Genomic DNA, 18,931 nt, shown 5'->3' with positions numbered 1-18,931 from the left:
CATTTTCATTTATTTTTCATGCACTTTTGAGAGACGAAACATCTGATAAGATCTAGCATCACGGCTGCTTCACAGTCTGCTACACAGAGCTCACCCCTCAGCCTTTGCTTTTCTTTTCCCCTGTCCTTTCTTCTACTAATTCAGGTCCATTTCAATTATATTTTTGTATCATATTCTCATATTATATTCCAGAACCCTTAGAAATATAATAATTGCCACATCTGAGTACTTAGTGATCAGTTCTGCTGCAGAAAATTTCTTCTAGTCAGATGGCTCATGTCTGGAATATGCTGATGGCATGCCAGGTATGAAGGCAGAGGGCATTTTGTGGGTATTTGTGTCTTTAAGTCAGTATATAAAAAACCAAGTAAACGTACCCATGGGACAGATCCACAAAATGCCCACCACTACTGCACCATTACAAACAGGTGTAACTGTCTTTCATTCCTCTACAGAAACCATTATAGTCTCAATCTCTGACCAAAGCACTGGTCTGTCCAAAAAATAAAATCCTTATCAGTCTTCAGTTTAAAAACTTAGTTACTTCAAATCCTTACCCAGTATTATTATTAAGATCCCCAAGATGGTTCCTTGGATTCAAATTTCTGCATTGCTACATACTTATGTAAGAATTCATTAGAATTTTCACTTTCTGCCTACATTCCTGAAAACAATAACCAATGTCTGTGAATGTTCAGCAGTAATCTGCTGCAGTATTGGCCCCTCTCTAATTATCATTGACATGGAATCGTTCATTTCAAGTACTTTTTCTTGGTTTTCTGTTGTACAAAATTAATCTCATGGAATGATGAGAACTGATTGCACTTAAAGAAAATGCACAAATTCACACATTAGATACATGTTATGAGACACAGCTTCCTCTGGAGTAAACTGTGATCACCCCACTGACAGGAAGATACTACCCCAGTCTGAATAAATTACACATTAACACCACCCAGAAAAATAGAATTTGTAAAAAAAAAAAACAAACCAAAGAGTAACTAACTATATCAAGCCTAGTTAATCTGTAACATTCAAAAATTATATTAACTTTTAAAGTAAAATAACACCAGTGATAAACGCTCATTCTTAAATGCAAATGCTTTCTTTCTCCTTGTGGAGGCACCAAGAGACAGAATGGGAATGGATGAAACAACTCTGACAAAAATGCTTTTTGTACATATAAAGAGTTTTCTAATTCTACAAACAATCATCCAACAAAAGCAGACAAGACTGAATATCATCAGCCTGTGAGTTCCACTCTCTTTTGCTTTTTCTTGGTTTTCAATGGCACTTAAGGAGAGAAATTGTAGTTTGGGAATCAGCATTCATGGGTTTAAGGTAACACTTAAGTGGAATGCAGGCCTCTCACATAATCTTCTTATCACATATAAAAATAAAAATCCACAAGCTCTTAAAATGCTGAAGAGCACAAGTATTTGATGTACATGAGGAATGAGTTTGCAGGACCATTGTTTATTTTGCTTTCACAGTTCTTCTTTTTGGACTTGCTTCTGTCTGGTGAAATGCATTGGTCCTTGAGACCTTTGGAGGGTCACCCTTCATTAAAAAGCCTCTCTTGTACTAGCACTCTAGAAATGTTGCCCAGCTGCATTTCACATTAACTTTTGTAAAACCTCCAATTTGAACTTCTTCCAGCTGTGCTTTTACTATCAAGTGCAACACATAATGCTTTATGGCCATGAAGCACCTCAGCATGTTCTCTTCTATGACATCTGTGACCAGTGCTAAAGCACTGTAAGGTTACGTAATGTTTAATTTGGCTTCCCAGACAATTTGACTTTTTAAATATTTGTAAAAAGGTAAGATAGTGCTTTACCATCATGTCTTTTTGGCATAGCCCTTCTGTGTATGAAAAAATAAAATAGGATGATACTAAGAGAATGACTGATACTACATTTTTCCCTATTCCATTTTATTGATAATGACTATCACTCAAAGTAACAGGATTCCAATTTTTCTATTAACTTTATTGCCACACTCACCTGGACTGAGCCCTAATAAAGTTTCTCTGTAAATCTCTTTATAATTCATATATTGCCCATTATTGTATTATCTTTTTACCACATTCCATAATATTTACTCAAAAGATACCTACCGATAAAATCTTCCAAATTAGTATGACTCCTGTGCTTTGAAATGAGGCTAAAGACAGGAAAAAATATGATTGGAAAACAACAGTGCCCCTCTGTATTTCTCTGTATTGTCAATTGAAACCACTGAAATAGCAATGTGGATCTTTTTATTGACTGTAAGAGTCTTCATATTTGGCACCATCCTGTAATTTTGCTGCTTTTAGTCACAGCGGCTCTGCAAGACCTCCCCTCTTCTAGTTCATATAAAAAACACCTGCCAGAAGGCATGGATTTACTGCAACCTTGAGAAAGCCCTGAAAATAAGTGAACAAAACTTAACTGACAGAAAGTTTTATGAATGATTGCTATTGATGGTACTGATTCTCTGGAAAGATATGACTGACAAGTTATCTTGACTCTAGACCTCTCCTTCTCATCAGATTGTTTTACTTGTTAATTTTCTCCTTTTCTACACCTATTTGCCTTTCTCCCCTTCCCTCATTTTGTCTTGCTTATATCCATCTGGTTAAAATACATTTCCCTTTTTCTTGGTTTTTTTTTTTTTTTCCTTTTACTTGCTCCTTTCCATCCCCCTACCTGTCACTACTGATATCCCATTTGGGTTATAAACCTCTGAAAATGGAGCCTACATGGGTGAATGATAACTGTAGAAGTGAGAAAACAAGTTTGAGCTAATAAATTACAGACAAAACACTATGACAGCAGAAAGGGAAAGAAGAAAGCAGGTATCTCTAAGACTTGGGCATCCTCACTTCAGCTGCAGAAGAATCATGTTTTCCCTGGAAGCTCCTTCTCTCATACTGTTTCACCACCATGGTAACTTTTAGGTGACTTCTTTTGAGTGAGGAGTAAATTGTATCAGGAATTCAGAAGAAATTCTGCATTACTAGAATCAGTTATGGGAAGACCATTTCTCAAGCTGTGTAATTTGTCTCTTATCAGAGCTTTCAAAGGCTGAGGATAATGACTTGATATGTAGAGATCACACACTTTTACTTCAGTAACTTAAAGTTAAAATTCCACCACATTAAAGAACCCAAACAAGCTTAAGTGTAGCAATACTGGATACAAATATGGATATAAACAACATGTAGGAAAGTGTTCTCTTAAACACACGTCTGTTCTGTTCTCTCACCTTTATCTCCATATTATTTATTGATATTATTTTATCAAGTTAACTGTTTAACAGGCTAACAGTTTGAATTTCTTATTTTGCTATTTTATTCTCACTTCATGTAAGGAATTCACTCCTAATTAATGCCCGTGGAAACAGTTTTCCAGGTGTTTAAAAAAACTACTTTAATACCAGTTTCATTTTTGCTGTTTACTATTAGTAGCTTGCGTGATACAAATAATGTGTTTTCAAGGAGTTACTGCAGTCCATCTTTTTTTCCTATTGGAAATAAGCAATAAATTATGCAAGACTCACGGGGACATCCTTGAGGGCTATTTGGTTGGTTGGTGAAAAGCCTTGACTTAGCCCAGACATTTTGCTGAGGGGGAGGTAGTGGTTTCATTTTTAGAGTTAACATAAGGAAGATTTGTCAAGATGTGCTTATTTCCTTTGCACAAAGAATGAAAAACCTGATCAAAGCAATAGAGTTTGAACACCGGGAATTCAAGACTCACTTCACACCTGCTTCAAAACTCTCACCTGTAGAATTATCTAAAAATGAGTGTGGCTCAAGGCCTCTCAAATGTGCAGGTGTAGATTTCACTGGCCCATAAACATTCAGGGTAAAATAAATATTGCAGAGCAGAAAAAAAAGTCATGATTGTAGAAGGAGAGAAGGTAGTGTGTGCCCTGAGACGGGTGTTTATCACCCAGCATTTATTCTTTCATATCACCTTTCACCCTCTCTGGACCTCTGCACATGAGCATAAGTAATTCAGCTCTTTCATTCTGGAGGGTTTTTAATGACTTTTTGAGTAAATACCAATTCCAGTCAGAGCAATTTCTTGGTATGCATTCTATGTAACTCATCACACAATAACTTCAGCTTCAGAGAGATCCTCTGCAGCATCTCCCATCTGCCATCCCTGCCATTTCCTAAGAAGACTCTCCAGGTTCTTCCATTACTAATGTCAGAGAAAATAATTCATTTTGCTTCTCTCCCCTTTGCTTGTCCTTTTTGTATCTGTTTGACCTCTAATTCTCTATTCCTACACTTCACTGAATCACAATGTCTGAGGCTGGACAGTCTCTACTCCAACCTTCTGCTCAAAGCAGGACCAGCTTGAACAGGTTGCTCATGGCCATGTCTTAAAGTAATATATGCCAGGCCTTTATACATGAAGTGGCAGCTTTTAGTTTCTTAGGAAATAATTAAAGCTACATTGGGGCTAAATTGGGCTTTCATTAAACTGTATCTTGGTGTTAATTTCACTGGAAGCATTATTTCTTTAGAACTAAGCAGACATTAATACAAATTAATTTTCTGTTTATTCACCTAATAAAAGTACTAGCAGTTCATATCTCAACCCTGAGATAATGATAAATTAAAAAGTCTGTTTTCTAATCAGTCTTCATAAATAAGCCTTGTTGTACCAGAAATGGTGCAAAAATAACAAGATTAGTTAAAGTTTTCCATTTACTGATTTGTTGCTATTGCTTCATTTAAACAGCTTTAAACCATACTGGTATATAATTAGTTCTGCCTTTAGTCTTTGGCAGTTTTCCTGTTTAAGTTATAAGCTCTGTAGAGCAATGCACAAGCATTTGTTTGTGTTACGTGCTTATGTCAAAGCCTGTTAAGACAGCTTCACAAGTTCTTTGTATCCCTCCCAAACGATGAGAGGGTAGAAGGGAAAGAATAGAGCCCTGTTCCATATTCACCTCACACAACTAAAAGTTTCAGTTTGCAGATGTGGCAGTGTACAACATACAGATTTAGTGATTTGTACAACATACAGATTTAGGGTTTTGCTCATAAACTATTATAGTAAATGTAATAAATTAACCCACTCATTGTTAAAAGTTATGCCTTGGACAGGTATGGAAAAGTCTTCCATTAGAAATGGTCTCCCTTTAACCTTACAAAAAGCCATCTATATATTTTCAGTGGATGTTCTTCCAGTTGCTAAGGTCAGTTGCTTGGCTAGGGAAAGATTGTCATCTGGCATGAACAAAGCACAACCCTTAATTTCAACTGCATGGGGTGTGACCACACATGAGATCCACACACAGCCACAGCTCCTTTCTGAGGGAGTAGCTGGGGCTCCTTGCTGTTAAGGACAGGTCTGATCACCTGCCCAGACTAAACCCAATTACAGCCATAGATCTGTATCTCAAAAACAATTTGACAGGGAACTTCAGCTGGCTTCCAGCAGCGTGGGCTCTGTATGATCTTCTGCTCTCCCATGTCTTGTGACATTATTAGTGTATATATGTAAACCATTAGGATTTCCTCAGTGCCTTAGGAAACAGACTGATGCATTTAAACAGCTATTACCCAAGACTTTTTGCTGCAGTGTTTCATAGATGTTTACAGTACAGGTGGTCTTTGGACTTTGAAACAAATATTGACTTTAGTACATGAAGTCAGGTTTCAGAAACCTACCTGCAAGAACAGTTGTGGAATTTGTTAATTCTGGCTTCCTGACAAGTAACATTAGGTTAAATTCAGACACTTTTGACTTTTTCTAAAATATAATACCAGAAGATACTTTTCCTTCATGTGGTATAAAACTGTAGTTACTTTTCTGGACCAAAACCCTTTACAAATCTTCCCCATATGCACAGTGTATGTGAAACAATAACCAATATTTGCAGATGTACCTCTTCTATGCTTGCAAAGAAAATATTTACATACTTGAACTGCTTGATACAGGCACACATCTACTCAAACACTCAGTACTAATCTAGTAAATAATGCATAGCATAATTTTACATGCATTTTACATGGCTGAAAATAACTACACAATGCTGTGAGCTCCAGAATTAAGTGTGTATGGCCATCAGGAGAAAAAGATACAGCACACATCCAAGATTCATTTTAGCCATGATTCCTACCCGTGGTTATTCACAGCCTTTTCAGAAATTCTCCTGCTATCACTGCTACAGAGCTCAAATGCTCTACTGGTGCTGCGAGGTCTGCAGGAAACCCTTAACTAAATCAACTGATTAGTCACATCTTTCAGAAATCCTCCAACCTGACCTTGTCACTACAGTTGATCCAGACTGGGAAGGCTGCCACTTAAGTAGCAATTTCACATACTTCACCTGGGCAAATACATTAGCAACCAGCAAAGATTACTACTGTTCATCTATGTCTGAAAGATTTCACTGCAGTTGGTCATTCAGCAGTTTCAGATACGCAAGTCTGAAATAAAACACAGCCAAAAACATTCTTAGACATCTGTCTAAACAGGGGATACTAGATAATGGATGAAGGGTATGTAGCATCAACTAACACAAGTACATAAATAGTACTATAGAAAAATTCATACAACAATCAGAACACAATCAACAGATTCCTGTTCAGACAAAATATGGAATGAAAAATGGATCTCACCAAAAGATCTTTTGGCATATAGACATAGTTGCCATATCACAGTTTCATTATGATACTCTTCCTCTTTTTTTTTTCCTTGTAACTCCCTTGCCGCAAAACAAACTAGAAAGCTCGACTTGTGATGTGTTACAATCTTGCTTTGACACTTAGCAACAAGAACACTTTTAACAAAGAGAAATATCAGTACCTAGAATTTTACATCTTACCTGTTGTACTAAAACACGAAAAATTATTCAAACGAACAAAAACAAGCCCCAACAAACCTCCTGAATTTGATCAGTGTTTGCAACGTGAATTAAGACTATAAATTTCAAATTTTATTCTTAAGGTTTAAGATCAATAACTTTTTCATTTTTGCAATGGAGAGTATTCAAGTTATGCACAAATCTCAGTACTCCAGAAAATAAACCAGCAACACTAGATCATCTCAAGGAAGAAGACAGTTTTAGTCCTTTAAATGGAAACTGAAGCCTGCAGCTCTACTAGGCAGGGAAAGAGAAGGACAGATCTATTCTCCCTACCACCTTAAACCCCACCCTACATAGGTATATAGGCTACCCACAGATAACAGCTCATAGCTAAACATGTGGAAGAGTTGTTCTTAGGGAATATCTCTATCTCTTTCTTCTATTCCAATATTTTCTTACCCTTTGATTTTTTTTTTTTCCCCTCTTCCAGGTTTTCCTACGAATAATTTTAAGGAGCACCCTAATTTCCTATATTCATACCAATCACTGATTGTGTTTCTATGCAGAGGATTCTTTCCTGTTTCTGAGGTTGACAGCTTACAGGTTTCCTGCTACTGCTTCTTTCTTATGTCCACAATCTGTGTTGCTTGTAATTAAACACCAGTGTTGCCTTTGGCCTCTCAACAGTTTGGTAAGTCAGCCAGAAAATAGAGATCAGAGCAGACCTGCCACAATCAAAACCTATCAACTACTCCTATTGACTCTGAGAAGAAAAAGCATTTGACTCATACATGTTAGAAGGTTTAGCCAGTGAAGTGAAGCATACCATTTTCTGCTTTTGAAAATTGGTATTGAAATTGGCACCTAGCATAAGCCAACTCCTCTCAGATATCTTCTTTTCTGTATTTTTAGAAACCTTGGCTAATGAGAAAACTAATGGCAAATTTATACTGCAGCTTATTGTTAAATTATTCCCATTTGCTAGCAATGGCTTAGAATCCCAAGAGCAACAGTCAGAGGCTTTGGGTAATCAGTTCTAGTTTGTTCCCTCTCCACCTCTGCAGTACCATAAAATATCTCACTGGGATTCTGTAAGTCTTTAGAGGCAAGGGCAGCAAGGTTATTTCAATGTGTAATTTTTTTTAAGACACATACAGATATTCCCACGCAGTTGGCATGAATGTTCTACTAGGACTCAATGGGATTCCTGCCAGCAAATTCAGTAAGCACAGACCTGATCTCCTTAGAAACTAAAATATGAAATTCATTTCCAGATTTTGAGTTCACAATTATTTGAGCCTATTCAAAGCTGCAGATTTCATTTTTATGGTGTTTACAACAATGAAATACTGTAAGCAATAAAAATTTATTTTACTTAAAACTAGGAATTTACTTATCCTACCAAACAAAGCAAAATTGAGAGAAGTCAGTGGATTTTTTTTAAAGGTTAGATGGTCCTTTGATTTAAAGAAGTATGAAAAAGAATATTGGTGTATAGCTGCCAGCTGCATGAGCTTAGCACAGAAAAAAGTGGCAACTTTCTTGTAGTCACAGAATAATGAGAGAGTTGTAGCTGCTGGAGAGACTTTTGAAGAAACTGCACCAAAATAAAGAAGCCTGCCTTTACTCTGTCAAGAGGCAGACCAAATGTATAGAAATAGAAATATATAGGTCTGGCTGTATTTCCTGACTTTTTGTGCCATGAAAAGCTTGGGCAAATTTATAGACACATTCACACATTGTAACTGTGCTGAGTTTCCAAGTGATAGCTAAAAAAAACCCTGGAAAAGTCACATAAGAAGGGTAAGGGGAAAACATGCTTGGGTAAACAGCAGCCTACATGTGAGCAGTGGCAAAAGGTGCCTATAAACACGTGATCTTTTGAGATAAGAGAATAGTTAGTGTTTCAGTATAGTGCTTTAGTATATGATCAGTTGTAGTTTTTGCAGAGTTCATACTTCTTGCCAATAAATCTGACTCGACAGTTTTTAAATACAAGTAAATACAATAACACTTAACCCAAGTTCAAGTGAGAAACGAAATACTGGTGCATTTTTGCTATGAAACACTTCTGCATTTTTGCTATAGGCTCCACTTAGATACATATGCCCACTGAAAAATGTTGAAGAACAGCTGTCTCAGAACTGCACCGCAGTCCCAGCCCAAGAAATTTTCAGCTGTCAGTGCCTAAGGGTAACTTTTCAGTGCAGCCTGGCTTACAATGAAACAAACAGATCCTGTTTCCAGGGTTACAATTATCAGCTAAATAAATAACATTTTTTTGAACTTATCTACTAAACACATCAGTGGCAAAACCGCAATTGCTTAAGATAATGAACCAAATACAGGTGTGTCTGTGTGCAGCCAGTCATTTCTGGAAGAAAGTACATCCAAGAGGTGGAGTAGAAATTAAGCAGAATGATTGGAGAAGCCTAACACACTCCCAGGAATGTGACTTGAAATGGAGCAAAAGAGAGCTGCAGTGCCCCTCTGCTGAAATGGGAATGATTTATTATCTGAATGTTTCCTCTCTCCAACCGTCCCCACAATTAATCTCTTTTTATTTCTGTGGTGTCTGCCTTGCATACAGTTTGAGGCAATCAATTCTCTCCTGTTTTAATATTAAGTACATTAAAAGTTTAATAACGAGGAGATGGCTTCTCAGAGGTAGAATTCCATGTTAGGTGAGAGTTCAATCCTCTTACGATTTCAACCACAACTTTTTCAGCAACTTCAAGGAGACCAAGACTGAGATCCTTGGAAGATATCTTCAGTGCACCAAAAAAGGGTTTGCCTCAATTTTTTTTGAAACAAAACAACAACAACAACAATCAGCTCTATAATGGAGCTGAAAATATGATTCAGTTCATTAAGAAAAACAGACTAACCAAAACACTAATCAAGTTCAAACATACTTCCTCCTCCTCCCCCAGGAAAAGCCAATTTCTTTATCTGGAATCTGCTAGACAACATCTAAATTATAGAGGAACCACTAAATAAAATAATTTGCTGAACTGAAACACCCGTTGGTTCTTGCATCAAATGAAAGTCACATTTTTCATATTTACTTTCCCAAGATTGTGGGAAGAAAAACCCAAAACTTTTATGATATCAACTTCTATTGAGATCCATGAATGACTACATGGAGAAAGTGGCAGAATCTCCTTGGAGAGTTCATTAAAAAATTCCTAAACCTTCAAAATGCCCTTAGAGAAGCTACGGTTATTCAGATAATTTTGGTGTGATATGCCTAAATATCAATTTTTATTTCTAAATCAAATCCAAGCTTCACATCACCATATAAAGTACATTGGAATTTTAAATTGTGCCGGATGCAAAGTAAGGAGGGAAAATTTGGAATTTTCAGTGAAGCATATATTACTGCAGCAGTACAGAAACGTCAATGGAGCCTTTGTACCAGATAACTCAAAAAAGATTAATCAACAAGAATCAAATGGCAACCTTCTCTGCTCATTACATTACTTGACAGTATGAACGTGCACTTACTTTAAGGTGATGAAACAAACATGTCCAGTATTAATAATAAAATGGTTTCAATTTTTGGGCATTGATTTTGGATGACCTGCAATTAAAGAAAAAATGGGAGCACTCAGTATCTTCAGACAGGCTCTAATGAATGTAATTTTTCATGATGTAATATTTTCTAATTTATTTAAAATAAAAAAATAGTATAGATTGCAAAAATTCTCATCCAAATTAGACACTGATTTTGGTTAATGATAATGATTCTATGAGGTGCAATTAAACAGGGAAGACCCACAGTACTGAAGCTGCATATACATCTGAGAACTTCTGGGAATGAGTCTTCTGCTTAACTTCTTAAAAATTCTGCTACACTGTGACAGCTCAAAAAAGGGCACCTTCCTCTCTACCTGGCCTTTATTCCATTACTATTAGCCCAATACCTATACAAATGCTGCTACTAGTGTAACTTCTTCCATTGTATGAATTATAACAAATACCTGAGTATAAAACACAATGACTGCATGAAGGTCTATAATGGTAGTGCCAGAAAACAAACAAAAGTAATAATAAATAAATAATAATAATAAGTAATAATAAAATAATAAGTAATAATAAAAAATAAAACCAAGCAAACAAACTCCCCCACAAAAAAAACCCAAACAAAACCCCCCCAAAAAACAACACCTCAAAAACAAAACCAAAAAGCAAACAAGTGTACTGGTAAGATATTTTAAAAAGTACATCAGTCCTTATCAGCAAAAGGCTTAGACTCTCTTTGCTAGCTGTAGTCAATAGAAAACACTACTCTTTTCCTAACCTAAGTACATGAAAAACTTCAAAGAAGTAAAACAATTAATAGCTGACTTCAAATATGAGTAAGCTGTATTAGCGAAGTTCAGAGGAATTCAATTTAACTTTTAATCCAGACTAGTTCATCTGGCTCCCATTACCATTAGCAAATTACTGTAAAAAGCTTTTGCTTACAAAAAGATAAGTTAGTTCCTTTAGACTCTGAAGGAAAATCATTCATCATAAAGGGGACTGCAAACTTAATAAAACCTATTCTATTAAAAGATAACTTTAAAATGTGCTTGCTGCAACATGTATTTCTCCATGCTAGAGAAGGTTCTCACACTGCAGAGCTGGGTTTTCACCTCTGTGAGCAGACTGATAATTAATCTGAATCATTTTGTCCTATTCTAGGCTTCATATCTGTTTTCATCCTTGTGCTTCAGTATTGCTGGAATGAGAACAGCTGTGAATGGGCATGTTACTATCAGCATGTTCTCTGAAGGATCTGGACATGGCCTGAACAGGACTGCTCTTACTCTGAAGAAAGGAAAAACAACAATTTCATAAATCTGTCAGTATTCAGCACCTTATTTTCAGTGACAGTTTCCATCATCTGTCTCTGAATTCTATTTTCTTCATTCCATAAAAATGTATTCAAAGGGAGTGTAAGCCATAGATGAAATTACATTTAGTAATTGCTTTTTTTTTTTCCCCAACATACAACTTTACATTTTATGCGGTGGTTAAATTGTGTTAACACTTCTGAAATCACATCATGTGCAGTAACTAAAATAGGCATCTGTCCTCCTCCAGGCTCTAGCTTGCTATACTCCAAAGAAGGTGAAAGTTCAGAAAGAGAAGGCAAAAAATTATTTTAAGCTGCCTTAATTTCCCTCCCAGTTCAGAGACTCAGGCAGAAGTCATCTTTGTTGTGAACTACATTTGCAAGTTACCAATAGGCAGGTTTGCACTTTAAGAAAGCACTGAGCCAAGAAATGTTTACCTCTTGTCCCATATCCAAGATAAGAATTCCTATAAAGCTGTAGAAGGGGAATAATGCACCAGGTCTGTGCACATCAAATCCTGAAAAAAATGAGAATTCCTACAAATAACATTTTAACAACAAATGTTTTCTGTACCTAACAATAACAAAAGAGGTAAATTGGAATCTAGCACTTTATTTTAACCCTTGCTAAGTAATTTTCTGATAAAAGTTTCCATTCAAAACTTCCTATCTTGAAAGAAAGTGGGGAATATGGACTGCAGGATCACAAAGAAAAAGTCATAGTTAAAAATAAGCTGAAACAAAATGACAAACAGAAGCTGTAGTTTCCATGTGCTTTAACTGACAGTTAAACCAGTTATTCAGAGCAGGAAACCATTTATTATGTGATTGTCCTTTGTATGTTGGGTGCATAGATATTTTTAACAGTTTGACAAGGATAGCAAATCCCTTAGAGTCAGCAATACTATTAAAAAACTGAAGTGAAATTATCAGAAAAACCTCTATCATCCCAAAACTGAAGAATGCAGTGAATGCATTAATTATGCACTGATTTTTTAATGAAAGGCATTTTCATTACACAGTATCATCCATGACCAACTAACCTTCATTAGAAGACAGAGATGCAGAGGTGCATTTTATTGAAGAAGTGCAGGATTTCTTAATGCTGATGTCTTTTCCATTTATAACAAACAGACACAGAACACTCTTGACAACCTATATCAAGATACCAGTGACTACAAACATCTGTTCTTCTAAAAATGCATCTTTAAGGATTATAAAATTTATTTTTATAGATAACTATGGATAGAGCTAAATATTCTTCCATATTTTTAGAAGTGAAGTTTTGAGAAATAATAATAATATTTAGTAGACAACACAGATTTAATTTGTTGATTTACAAATTCAAGAAAAATGCAGAAAAGGCTTAAAACCTTGACTAATCAAAACTGCAGACACTTGCAGCTCACGTAGTACCACACAATACCCAAAAAAGGTTCTAATAAAGCCTGGAGCAAAGACCCCATGTTACAAAAACTACCTTAAGATTTTGAAGAGACAAGATCTAGTACATCTGTCTACCGAGTCAGAGTTAAATTTATCTCTTCCAAATATATTTGGGAAATCTTCTGATTGGATTTTTGCACCAAGTCTGATGTCCAGAACACTCTCTCCATCTTCTAATCTGTACAGCATTCCCTTTTTCTATCAAAAACCATTCAAATTCTTGGAAAATAATTTTAAGTAATATTTTATTCTTTTATTTATTTTATTATTTAATACTGATCCAGCTTATATTGTAGCATCGATCCTCAAATAATATAGACATGTTAGTTATATTTGTATTTATTATGGTTACTTAGATATGCAATAAGTAGAAAAAATATTTGCTGCTTTCATTTCAACTGCAATTTTCTTCTTCAAGTCAGCCATGCTAGCTACAGTTTAAGAACAAAAAGGAAGAATCAGTGTCAGAATTAGCAGACTTTATACAAACACCTTGAAAACAGACACTGGAGAAACAGGTATCTAAATCAGTTCTACTTATAAAATACATAAATCAAGATACTAAACTTCAGGATCAGCGAGTAATGAATAGAAAATATTTTTACTGATTTCAGGTCAGTTAGTACTTTCTTCTTCTGTTACTGTTGAGAGATCTGTTTGGCTCTGAAAAATGACAACAAAAAAATTCTATCACTTACTAGCATTCACTGAACTTTGTAAAAAGGAAAACAGACAAAACTGCCCATGATAAACAAGTTGGTACTTATCAGTATAACCATGTATTCTTCCATTCAGTGGAATACAATGAATGTCATCACCAGACTTCTATTATGAAATCCAGCAAATTTGGATGAAGCACTGTGATTTGAGGGCAGAATCAACAGTACAAGCTTATATATCTGATTTTATCAATCTGTTCTTAATTTGTAGCAAACACATCACTGTAAAACCTGAAAAAACATCCCCAAGAGCCAATGTAATCTAACGCCTTTAGGCCTGAAAACCTGGCACACGTAGGAACCAGCAGGTACTACTTACTACTCATTTTCACTTCTGGTTTTGCAATTTGTTTATGAAAGAACTCATAAAATATGCCCAAAGCCTCAAGAATATTTTTTAATATGTAATTATCAGGAAATTATAAAAATTTGGGCTATATGAGATCTCGCATACTCATCTGATTTACCTCAGTGGAAAAAAAACACCAGTGAAAACCTTACCCTAAGAACAATCACAAGTATTTTCATAAATCTATACAGAGAACACTAATAAAACAGGCTGTTATTAAAGTAACCCTAAGTACAAAGCATATTAATATCACAAATTCTGAGCTAGAATTACACTACTGGTACCAGAAATGAAGTGATTTAGTCAGAAATGAAGTGATTTAGTACACACTGTATATAACTGCTCACACAGCACAGGAAGGCTGCCTCCTCTCTGAGTATATTCATGCTTTAGTCAGTAACATATCTGAATACAAAAGGGTGTTTTAACTCCTGAGGATATAGTCAGCCAGCACCACAGAGTCTTTTAGAATGCCTTAACTCCTACCAGAGTGCAGCTATGGGCAGTTTGGAAGTTGTGGCCAAAATACCATCTCTTAAAACCACAGGCAAGAGCCACCAACAGTTTTAACCTTTTGATAGGTCAGCGCAGAAAAGCAAATCTGTAAGAATCAATCATTTATAATCTCTTTCTAAATACTTACCTGTTCACTCTCATCTGGCTCCCCAGCTTTGGATGAAGTAGGTGTTCCAGATCTATCTGTATCTTCAGCTATTGTCTTTTCATTTTTCTGTGGTAATGAAAAAGAGTTTTCAGTTAAAATGTCCCATGCCATGAAATCATATTTCACGTGTGTTAAAATGACATTACATGTTAATATAAAGAGAATACTTTAGATAAGTGCTACACAAATTTACTATATGGGAATATGGTCTTTGTATGCTTAACCCTATTTTTATCTTTTTTTTTTTTTAATTAACAGCAATTTAAAATTTTTACATATTCATTTTTTTCTGTCACTTTCATACTCTCATCTTCCTACAATTACATTTTGTCAGTATTTTAACAGAGTGCTCTAAAAACTTCGATATTTCTAAAATACTCTGTGCTCCACATAAATTTAAGAAATATGCACTTTTAAAAGCTTTAGGGAGATAAACATGCCAATTATCCATGTATGTTTTTACTGAAGCAGTATTAAAAGACCATAAACATGGATATCAGTACACACACTCTCATGTTAGTATAAATTCCCATACACCAGGAAGATATCAGAAGCCAGAGGCATTGCAATTCCAAACCACAGCTCCTTTTCCAGGTACAGTAAACGGACTTTGTGCTAACACCCTGTAAAGCATTACTGTCTTGATATTTAAATTAGACATGCTTATTTTATAAATGTTCTAATAAATACCACCAAGGAATGTGGAAGCATCAGCTAAGCTGACCTTATGCTGGATATTTGCAATAAACTTCTGTTCTGGCCAGAATTCAAGTCTAAAACCCAGACTGCAGAAGCCACGTGTTAGACATGTCCCCCAACTACACTCTTGCTTTTTTAATTATGTGTTAGTCCAGCACCCATGGGCTTCTGCTCTGTGTTTTGCAATTGATGCCAGCATCTGGAAAAAAAATGGCTAATTAATAGTATTTTCAAACCAACTAAGTATTGGCTTAAACCTCTTCATCTTCCTGCTGCAACTGCATTTCAGCTTCTTTATTCTGCAGTTCCAACTCCGCAAGTTTTTTTTGCAACTCCAACTCCTCACGTTCTTTCTCCAACTGAGCCTGCAAACAGTTTAAAAAAGGACAAATTAGAAAGAAAAGAAACCCCACATTTATCTTTTTTACCACATTGTTTACAATGTATTTCATAACTGAAATTGTAAATAAAAACTTTACAACTGCCATGTTATGTTAATAACAAAGTCTTTTCTGTATCATCTGGCTCAACATTTTCAAAGTTTTGAGAGTCTTATGGATAAAAAGGTTTTACTACCAAGAGGAAGGAGCAACAGTTAACTGAAGTTAGTGTACACACTTCAGATACTGTCTCATTACACATGCTCTTTTATCAGTCTGTATTAGTTATCTCCTATCCTTTGGATTGAGTTCTTTGATACTTTGTGTAATATCTAGCACAGATGGATGAATCAATATAGAATCAAATCTATAGAAAAATTTGGCAAGCAATGTCATTAACATAAATCATGTCCATCAGCAACCTTTAGTATTTACAATTGGAAATGTCTAACAGGAAGTGTTTATTAATTGTGAACTTAAGTCTTATTACATCAAAACTTCAGAAACTGCATGATCTAAGTATTTACTTTCAACAGCTCTAGAGAATACTGTTTGCTCTTGCATTTTGTGAATAACTACAAGTATGGTCATAGTTTTCTATTCCTTTTTGGTACATAAAATCAAAACTTACCTGAGTATCTGATTACGGCCAAAACTGAGTTAGGTTTAAAAAAAATGCATCTAATGTGAGCATTGTTCAACATCTTACCCACAGCTTATGTGAAATGATTTATTTAATGCTTTGTGAATTATCTCTAGACACAATCTTGTCATTTTCATTTACTATTTTACATCACTCATGAAACCCTTAAGCACATTACTTTTGGTTTGCAAATTAATAAATTCCAAATTTTATAAGTGCAAGTGAAATAAAATGAATGCATCTTACACCAGAGATGGGCTTAATGTGATCAGCATAAATTTAAAATTAAGCTTTTGATTTTAACATCATGAAAGTCAGCCATACAAAAAAAATCCAGTCAGATCACATCAACATCACCACAACAACACTGAGTTCACGATACCTTTATAAAGAATAGCTAGAAACACAGATATTGTATTTTTTTTCTCATATTATAAGCCCAAACAATATTTCCAGTTACTTCTCACATAAGTCCTAAATTGGCTGCTTTTTACCTTAACAGCCTTCGTTTTTTTAATAACATTTTACTGCCTAGTATTTAAGTTTTCCTACCCATGTGCTGACTAATAATTTCATTTACTCAGAAAAGTGAGACTAAAATACTTGCATTATGTCACTTTTATCAAAGTCATTATGCAGCTATTAGAAGTACACAGAGCTCCAAGATGCCATAGCACCATATGCTGCTTAAAATTATCTATTATTAAATAATAATAACCTGACGTTGCTCTTGAAGTTTCCGCTCCTCTTCTTCCTGGATTTTTAACCTTTCAAGTTTGGCTATGGCTGCCTCCCGTTCTTGCTCCAGCTCAGCTCTCTCCAGCATTCTCTATTTCAGTGGTAACATAGAATCAATTAAACATAAAAATGAAAGATATATTAAATAGCATCAATTATATTGTAGCAATATTTTTTTGCCTAAGTTGGATCCACCTTTTTTTCTTCATCTAAGTTTCTTCTATAATTGTAAATCCAGTGTGCAAGATACTCTATGGGATCTGCTGGCCGATGCTCTACAACCTCTGCCAGTCCCTTCTTCAAGCAACTTCCCAGGCATTGCTTCAGATACTGAGATTCCATCCAAATCTACTGACAATACACAGACAGACATTAGGCACCAATGTCAGAATTAAGTCAGGGGGTTTAAAAATTCTTGCTTCAGATGTCAAACACTGACTATGACATTACTTTTTAGTAAGCTTGCAATTTATACAGGAAAGTTATTCAGTAGTGGTTTGGTTCTTAAAAGCTCCAGTGACAGGACAGTTACACCAATCACTGCAGAAAAAAATGCTCAAACTCCACCTTACTGTTTGGACATGTATAATTCATAAACCACTTGGAAAGAGGCTACTAATTCTAGGTGTGCATTATAACAACAACAACAACAACAAAAACAACCAACCAACCACAACAGGACATAGAAAACTTCTACACAGATATCCGAAGAAAAGGCAAGTAGTTCTGAGAACGATTAGGGGGGATTTTAGTTTGAACTGTCAAAGCTACCTTTAAGATATGTATGCAAGACGAGAGCCTGAAGCACTCACTCTATAGTTAGGAAAGGCACAGATCTTTGTGCACACACTTTACTAGCCCAGTTTAAGTAAACACAACCCCTTCTTTGCTGTCAAGGGGCCTAAATCCGTGTGGGGTAGCCATGGTCCGGCGGGGCAGAGCCCGGGCACTTGGCACAGCAGCGAGTCCTGTCCCATCCTCCGCGTTCGCGGCGGCTCCAGGGTGACCTTACTGGTGCCGACCCTCCTAACCCGGAGTCTCCCCCACGACCTCTGCCCCCGGGCTCCATTTAAGCACAGTCTGGGCCTCTCCCCTTCCCCCACGCTCCAGGCGGGGCGGGCCCGCTTATCCCTACGCCCGGTGTTGGAGCCCTGGGAGGGCCTGGCACGTTACCCCGCCTCGCCCCACGCTCCACCACAGTCACTGGGAGCCGGTGCTGTCGCTGCCCTGGTTCTGGCGCCGCGGGGCTGCGCTGTAGCCGCTCGCCTTCCCTCGGAGAGCAGCCCCGCTCCGGCTCCTTCCTGGCAGCAGCTCCCAGAGCCCCGGGACAGCAGCCCCCGGCCCCGACCCCGCTCCTACCGCCCGGCCCCGGCCCCGCGGCTGCGGCACCGCCCGAACGCGCGGGGTTGCCCCGCAACAGCGCCGCGAGCGCAGAGAGCCCCAGCGCCGCCCGCAGGAGGCTTTGGAGGGATAAAGGGCCTGGTCGGAAAGGTCACTGGGGGCACAAACCGGGAGAAGGGGCCGAGACCTTAGAGGGTTATGTGGCCCTTGAGAGAGACCTCGACAGGCTGGAGAGATGAGCAGAGAAGAATCTGAGATTCAATAAGGGTAAATGGAGGGTCCTGCATCTG

The 18,931-nt window shown here is 36.8% G+C and overlaps 1 protein-coding gene and 1 long non-coding RNA gene across 4 annotated transcripts; one reads left to right on the top strand and one right to left on the bottom strand.

Annotated features, from left to right (window-relative positions):
* The first annotated feature begins 1,094 nt into the window (after window positions 1–1,094).
* On the top strand, window positions 1,095–12,107 carry LOC138112334 (uncharacterized). Its single transcript, XR_011151695.1, has 3 exons — window positions 1,095–1,250; window positions 7,310–7,510; window positions 11,509–12,107. It is a non-coding gene; the product is annotated as an uncharacterized lncRNA (long non-coding RNA).
* Window positions 12,108–13,398: 1,291 nt separating this feature from the next.
* DYDC1 (DPY30 domain containing 1) lies at window positions 13,399–18,647 on the bottom strand. Of its 3 annotated transcripts, none has more exons than XM_069019222.1 (6): window positions 18,474–18,647; window positions 17,496–17,648; window positions 17,281–17,391; window positions 15,797–15,904; window positions 14,820–14,906; window positions 13,399–13,771 (listed from the first exon to the last, which is right to left on the bottom strand). In XM_069019222.1, exons 2-6 carry the CDS (start codon window positions 17,640–17,642, stop codon window positions 13,724–13,726), a joined length of 501 nt encoding a protein of 166 aa, XP_068875323.1. In that variant the 5' UTR covers window positions 17,643–17,648; window positions 18,474–18,647; the 3' UTR covers window positions 13,399–13,723. The 3 variants fall into 3 exon arrangements, with proteins under 3 accessions (XP_068875323.1, XP_068875324.1, XP_068875325.1); XM_069019223.1 differs by having other exon boundaries at window positions 13,685–13,771; window positions 17,496–17,651; XM_069019224.1 differs by lacking the exon at window positions 17,496–17,648 and having other exon boundaries at window positions 13,685–13,771.
* Between the last annotated feature and the right edge of the window lie 284 nt (window positions 18,648–18,931).

The sequence above is a fragment of the Aphelocoma coerulescens genome, chromosome 6, assembly GCF_041296385.1.
Source record: "Aphelocoma coerulescens isolate FSJ_1873_10779 chromosome 6, UR_Acoe_1.0, whole genome shotgun sequence".
NCBI classification, from domain to species: domain Eukaryota; kingdom Metazoa; phylum Chordata; class Aves; order Passeriformes; family Corvidae; genus Aphelocoma; species Aphelocoma coerulescens.
This window is presented reverse-complemented; position numbering and strand designations above follow the sequence as displayed.

Coding starts and splice junctions, on each gene's coding strand:
- DYDC1 (XM_069019222.1), bottom strand. CDS start 17,642: ATGGAATCTCAGTATCTGAAGCAATGCCTGGGAAGTTGCTTGAAGAAG. Junction 17,392..17,495: donor ACTTAGATGAAGAAAAAAAG/GTGGATCCAACT, acceptor CCACTGAAATAG/AGAATGCTGGAGAGAGCTGA. Junction 15,905..17,280: donor AACTTCAAGAGCAACGTCAG/GTTATTATTATT, acceptor AACTGTTTGCAG/GCTCAGTTGGAGAAAGAACG.